The sequence below is a fragment of the Gavialis gangeticus genome, unplaced genomic scaffold (assembly GCF_001723915.1).
Source record: "Gavialis gangeticus isolate Ggan-Ray unplaced genomic scaffold, GavGan_comp1, whole genome shotgun sequence".
Classification (NCBI taxonomy): domain Eukaryota; kingdom Metazoa; phylum Chordata; order Crocodylia; family Gavialidae; genus Gavialis; species Gavialis gangeticus.
Window position 1 is genome coordinate 118,543,141 of NW_017729022.1, and position 7,032 is coordinate 118,550,172.

The 7,032-nt window shown below is 48.8% G+C and overlaps 1 protein-coding gene across 3 annotated transcripts in view; it reads left to right on the plus strand.

The window, feature by feature from the left end:
• The first annotated feature begins 1,114 nt into the window (after nt 1-1,114).
• LOC109296596 (alpha-2-macroglobulin-like protein 1) overlaps nt 1,115-7,032 on the plus strand; it is a 52,304-nt gene continuing 46,386 nt past the window's right edge. Inside the window, exons 1-3 of one of the 3 annotated variants that reach the window (XM_019516064.1) lie at nt 1,115-1,272; nt 4,385-4,547; nt 5,493-5,545. In XM_019516064.1, the coding sequence (XP_019371609.1) occupies nt 1,183-1,272; nt 4,385-4,547; nt 5,493-5,545 (306 nt within the window). In that variant the 5' untranslated portion in view covers nt 1,115-1,182. Of the gene's footprint in view, nt 1,273-4,384; nt 4,548-5,156; nt 5,259-5,492; nt 5,546-7,032 lie in introns of those variants that run through there. The other 2 variants (XM_019516065.1, XM_019516066.1) reach the window with 2 other exon arrangements.

Sequence of the window (7,032 nt, forward strand, 5' to 3'; positions counted from 1 at the left end):
CTCCTGTCATCTGGGCACAAATCTGGGGACCTGCACCCCTGGGAGGCCTGCAGGGCTGTGCCGGACTCCTCCTGGGGGTGCGGACCCCTGGATCTGCGCCCTGGATGAGAGGGGGCTGACCTGTCATCTGGGACCAGCGCTGGGCGTGGGCTGAGCCCAGCATCAGAGAAAATTGCTGCTGCCACCTTTCCCAGGCAGCAGTGGGACCCTCCCCTCATCCTGCATGCAGACCTGGGGGTTCGCAATCTTGTCCGTTGCTGGGTGCATCCCAAGCCCAGCACCGGTCCCAGGTTGGAGAGGCAGCCTGAGCCTCCTTTCATCCGGGGTGCAGATCTGGGGGCTCACACCCCTGGGAGGGCTGCCAGGCTGTGCCAGACCCCCATCCCTGGGGGTGCAGGCCCCTGGATCTGTGCCAGATGACAGGAGGCTGCTGCTGCCGTCTGGTACTGGTGCTGGGCACAGCCCATGCCCAGCACCGGGCTCCATGGAGCTCAGCCCAGCAGCAGGAGGTGGAGCGCAGCCCTGGTTCTGTTTGCCTCTCGCCACCGGGCTGCGCTCTGATCGGCTCCACCAGCCCTGTGGAGCTTAGCCTGGCAGTGGGAGGTGGATAGAGCCGGCGCTGCTCTCCAATCAGCTCTGCCAGCCTCAATGAGTGCAGCCCAGGGGCGGGAGGTGGACAGAACCAGCACTGCACTCTGCTTCCCACCCCTGGGCTGAGCTACATGGGTCTGTGCTGCTGCTCAGAGCGCAGTCCTGGCTCTCCCCTGCCTCCTGCCACCGGGCTGCTTCGAAACTCAAAATGTTTAGAAACTTTTGAAATTTTTCAAGTGCCCTCATTTTGTTTTGAAGCTGTTTCGATGTTTTTTGTTTCATTTAGATTTCACTGTTTCAAGCTTGAAACGCGTCAAAACAGCTTTGAAATGAAACACTTGTTGAAATTTTGCACAGCCCTACTTAACGATATGTCATAATGCAGCCTCATGGAACTGCCTTATACTGGGGTGCTGGGAATGTGAAGGTAAGAAGGTGCTTTCCAGCTGCGAGTCCAAATCTTCATGTTCTCCTCTACTGTCTCCTCCTTACTGCAGACATTACTTGGCAGTAATCCCTGCTGATCTCCACTATCCATCAGTCCAAGTTGCCTGCCTGCATATCACCTGCAATGAGGAGAAGATCTATGCAATGTTGTCTATAGAGCAGTCTGAAGGATACAATGTCTTGGTGCACAGTGAGATTCAGGAGAAAAGAAGCTTTGTGTGTAGCAAGTTCCAGGTGAGTTTCCCACAGCTACAGCCCTTGTGCCTCTTCCACCATTTCCATTTCTTTGTGGACACTAGCCCCGATAAAAGGTATTAGTCTGACAGCTCTTTACATCACTGCCCTGCAGTTCTCCCTTGGTCAGGTACAGCATGAGCAGGTTTCTCATGCTCACCAGCCTCACCAGACTTCCTCCGCCATGTCTGAGAAGAATGTACTGCAGGGAGAAGCATGTCAGCTCATTGTCCGTGGCCCCAGCCCTTCCTCAGTGTCTTTACTGAAGTAGACAATGAAGAAGCCAATTAAGAAAGCTGGGCTTAAAAAAAAAATTTTTTTTGCTGAAAAATGAAGTTATGAGGTGGCAGAAAATTTCTGTGAATGGGGCTAGAAACTCGGAGAAGCTCCAGCCATTTTTTAAAATGCCAAGTGAACTACTCTGATGTTTCCAAACCTTTCGATGTTGGAATTAGTTCGACAGACGGACCCAGTTCCAATCATGAGGTCATGACACCAGGAGCAGCTCCCCTAACACACTATAGCTTAGGGTTTGTGGTGCTCACAGTGAGGATAGATGACTCAAATTCATACTCCCTTTCACTCTAACTGGAACAGGGACTTGAACTGAATTTGATGTCCCACCTGCCTGGAGACTGCCCTCACCACTGAAGCAGGGTATTCTGGGCTGGGCCTCTCTCAGTCCCTTCTGATAAAGCTGTTTGTATAAAATACTTAAATATTAATTGGACCAAGCTTTGAAACCCAGGGGCACGTCCAGACAAGCACAGCCGTGTGGTGCTGCAAACACATCTGCAGTGCCACATACCGCACAGTCAGGTGTTCTCTGTGCTGCATGGGCACACTGCTTATGTGTGCGCTGCTCCATTTTTTCCCCCCGCAGGTTTTTTTGACCCCTGGATATCTGGGGGTCAAAAAACCTGCAGGAAAGAAAAAAAGAGTAGCATGTACACAGGCAGTGGGCTCCCCTGAAAAGCAGAGGTGGGCCACCCAGAGCTGCACTGCAGCTGCCAGCCAGGCTCTGCCCAGCAGGATTGCTGCCGCTGCAACCCCGGAGGCCCCCAGAATCCCAGGTAAGGCTGCTGGGGCCAGCACAGTTCTGGCTCCAGCCTCCCTACTGGCCCTGGGTTAACTTGCCACGTGCCAAAGTGTGCATGGCACGGGCATTCCCTAGGGACAAGTAGCGGTGGCACAAGGTGCGCCACTGCTACTTGGCCCAGGGAACCAAATGTCTGTGGTTGTCTGGATGCAGTCCAAGTGTCCCTTTAACTGGATGAGTGCCCCAACTGTTGGATGATAGTCATTCTTTCTCTTGCTCTCACACTATGAGCCAACAAGTATTTCATTAATTCTGCAAAGTGGAATAGCTTCAACAAGGCAGTCTGAGAAAATTCTGTTCCTGAATATCTCATAGCCCAATGATTAGGGAAGTCTTGTACAAGGAAGGTCCAAATTCAAGTCTCTATTCTGAATCACCCAGTTCAGCCTCCACAAGAGAAGGCTGAGAGGAGATCTTGTGGCTGCCTACACATTCATTAGGGGGACGCAACAAGGGATCGGAGATGCTCTGTTCATCAGGGCACCTTTTGGGGTAACAAGGAACAAAGGTCACAAACTGACAAAGAGCAGATTTAGGTTAGACATCAGGAAAAACTTCACAGTAAGGGTTGCCAGAATCTGGAATGGGCTTCCAAGGGAGGTGGCGCTCTCCCCTACCTTGGGTGTTTTTAAGAGCAGGCTGGATAGGCATCTGGATGCTGTCATCTGACCCCAGCACTCTTTCCTGCCTAAGCAGGGGGTCGGACTCAATGATCTGTTGAGGTCCCTTTTGACCCAAACATCTATGAATCTATGAATCTTTGTCTCCCAGAGCCCAGGTCAGCGCTCTAACCTAGAGCTATGAAACACAAGTATGGCACCAACATCCCCTTCAGAGGTTAGCCTTTCATTTACAGATTTCCTTTGTTTTTGTTAAGATGTCCAGAATCAAAACAAAATACATTACACAAAAGACAGAGAGAAGAAAAGAAACACATTCATTTCTGGTGAAATGATCAGGCTTTGTTTTGTTTTTTGCGTGGCTGGTTTGAAAATGTATTATTTATGCAGCTCTACTAATCAATGCCAGGTAGCACTGAAGGTGTGTGTGATGTGGGTGCCAGATCCTCTGAGAATTGTACTGTGATGGAGTAATGGAATAACATAAAAATAGGTCTGGAAAGGACCTCAGGGATTCATCTAGTCCAACACCCTGCTCCAGGAAGGTTCATCCCTATCTACACCATGTTACACATGAGTTTGCCTAACCTAGTCTTAATTTTTTTTAGAACAACTCTCATGGATAACTACCAGGCACAATTACAGAATCATCAAAAACACCCTTTAATTTGCCAGAGGTAAAGCAGGGGGGTGAGGGCACTGTCAGTGTCCTGCCACTGTAAGGACAGGCATGAGAATTAAAATATGCTCAAAAGAGACATTCCCAAGGGGAAGAAACACAGCAGCAGCTCAGTTTATGCAAAGGGCAACAAAAATTATCCTGATGGGAACATGTGTGTTGGTTTCTATAAACTACAAAGGACACTCTCAGGGCTAGTTACCATATGCAGAGAATCTTTACAGTACTCTGGGGTGAAAGGAATTTGCTTTCCACAAGAAAAGAGCCAGCACTTACCTGTGCTTTCTTTATTGAGGCTGCTGGACATGGACAAATTCTCTCATTCTGGCTTTCTCCTTCCAGACTGACTAACACAACCCGAGTTCTCTGATATCAGCATGTGGAGGCAGTTAGACCTACCCCTATGCCTCTCTCAGCTTTATGGTTTCTTACGGCTCTGACTCCCTCAACCTCCCATATGGAGGAATATGAGGATATCACTGGTCTCTTCCTGGCAAGCAGTCAAGGGGGTAAAATCCCTGGCTTGTGGGCTCCCATGTGACATAGTGTGGAACTAGTTGAATCTGAGTGTGGAGAGAGGGAGGGGAGTTGTCATTCCTGTGACTCTAGGCTAGGGGGTTATTGTTCCCCTGTTCTTCTCACTTCTTCCCACAGTGTTAAGGGGAAGTGGGGAGACTGTTCATGTGCTCTCTTTCTCTCTTTCCCCATACATAGGTTTCACCTCCAGCTGGAGGCACAGAGGAGGTTGCTACCATCAAATTGTTCATCACTGGCCGCAGGATCAGTGTTGCTGAGGAAAAGAAGGTCCTGATCCATAGGGTTGGCACCAGCACCTTCATCCAGACGGACAAACCCATTTATAAGCCAGGACAGACAGGTGGCTCCCATCTGCCTTGTTCTGTACACATGCTGGGACAGATCCTCTTGGGAAGGAAGGCAGAGGCAGCCTTTTGCCACCTCTCCACTCTTTCTCTAACCTCTTGGAGCCATGCCAACTTTCAGTATAAATAAGAGCTATCTCAAGGCGGTAATCATTTTTGTGCTGGCTTAAAGAGCCCCTGGAGCCCCTTGGAGTCATGTCAATCTTCAGTATAAATAAGAACTGTCTTGAGATGGTGACCATTTGTGCTGGTTTAAAGAGCCCACTTAGGGTCATTGTACTAGTTTAGGAAAATCAGGGCATGTTGTGCTCTGGGTTCTTTCCCAGCCCTCCGACACTCCCAGCCTGCCACTACCCCACCAGCCATGGTGACTTTACCTCACCAGAGAGTCTCCTGACATTATTGCTCTGTTTTGTAGGCCCAGAAATGCCACAAAAGGGATACCCCTCTATACAATATATACCATCTACTTTATATGTGATCCTACCACCCTCTGTTGAGTAAGGAGAGGACTGCTCAGCTATATGTCACAGGCCCTTTTGTTTAGTTGGACAGGCCACGGCTCTCAGTGCAGGAGGATCTAAGTTTCACCCCAGCTGCTGCTGTAAAGTTCTTAATAGCTTCAGTGTATAGCCGTGCCATGGCTGGGCAAATCCAGACAGCTTTTGGCTGATGAATGTCCTTGGGATGAAGGTGTGAATATCTATGTATGTATTTATATAACACTTTGTGTGCTAGACTCACATCTTCATACTCTGAGCATATGTTGGGTGGGGACAGGAGTAGGCAAGATCTGAAAGAGTAGGGAGGCTGCAGGGCAGGACTGAGGACTACCAGAGTCGTGTGAGGAGACCAGCTCTGGTATAGCAGCAGGGTGGGATTGAGAGCTGACAAATTCCTTGAACTTTTAATTAATCTTTATGTTTATTTTTCTCTTGCAGTGAAATTTCGTATTGTGACCATGAACCAGGACTTCATTGCACTCAACAACTCGGTAAGTCAAGTCTGAGGGGTTGTGGAAGAGCCTCCTTTTGTTTCACATCCCAATCCTATACTTTTGCCAAGCCTGTCCAAGCTTCTATGCTTTCTTATCTCCCCAATTCATGCATGGACTTGGCCTGTCAACTGTCTGAAGGGGTGCAGACAGAAGTGATAATTTTTGCATGATTTTGCCCCTAAAAGCACTCTACAGCCATGGCATAACACACATGCATGGCTGCAGAGCACTTTTAAAATGGCCAATCACATGAAAAAGTACCATTAAATCATTTAAATCAGGTAGCAAATAAAGGCACTCTATATTAGAGTGCCTTAGGGAATTTGTATACAGTTCCCTACTAGGGTTATGCAGGAAGGGGATGGGGGGAGCAGATGGTCAGTGATCGGTGGTGGGGGTATCCCAAGCAGGACCCTCTCCAGCAGGAGAGGGTTCCCAGTGACCCATGGCATCAGTAGGGAGGGGCACAGTCCCCAAAATGCCTTCACACTGCCACCCCACATTGGGGAATTAATCCTGGCTGGCTCTTTGCAGCTGGACTGCAGGTGAGGAAGGGGGAGCACCTGGGCAGGGACTGGGCTGGCTGGTTTCCACAGTAGGCTACAGTGCCCCCTGCCTCCTGGCCTTGGCCATTGCATAGATGCACTCAGCCACCACCAAACTCTGGATGTCTGTTAGCTTCAATAACTTGTGTAAAGGGCAAAAAGTCACAGTGTGATTGAGGTGCCCTTCTGTAAGTTCTGTAAATACCTTAGAAGAGTAACTCCCATAATAACATTTGATAACCCACTGTTAAAAGCAGATGGCAGTGGGGTCCAAACACCAAGTGCAAAGCTCTGCCTGTACTAAGGAGGGAGCTATCCACCAGCATAAGATGACCACCCATCAACACAAGATGGCTGCCCACCAGCACAAGTTGGCCATCCATCAGCATCAGATAGCTGTCCATGACTGCAAGCACTGTACATGCTCAGCCTTTATTGAGTATATATCAGTTCCCTCTACTGGCTGCATTGCTGCAGCTGCTGCTTTTCGGAACCTGGTTTGTGAGAGTGCACCACTGTGTCCTGTTAAATGTACTGAAAGGACAGGTCTGCTTCCTGGAGGAATCTACCCTAGTGTTATATGGGAAGAGGACTCTCTTAAGCTAGTACTTTTCTGGGAGTCTTCTATGAGATCAGCATTGTGTAGCAGGCTGGGCCAATGTCAAACAAGGACACGGCTCCCTCAGCCTGGGACTCTTAAAGAATAATCCATTTATAAATGTAGTGTTGCCAGTTCCTGAAAGTGGGGACCTACCAGAAAGATCTCAAAAAAATTGCCAAATTTCACCAGCTGGACCTTAAACAAAAAATTGATCATTAGACCAAGTATTGCACATAGTAAACTGCTCATACTTATGCCAAATTTTATCCCACCTATTAGGTGCATAAGTGGACTCAGGTGCCTACGTGTGATTCTATTCTAACCTATTCATGTCCTGT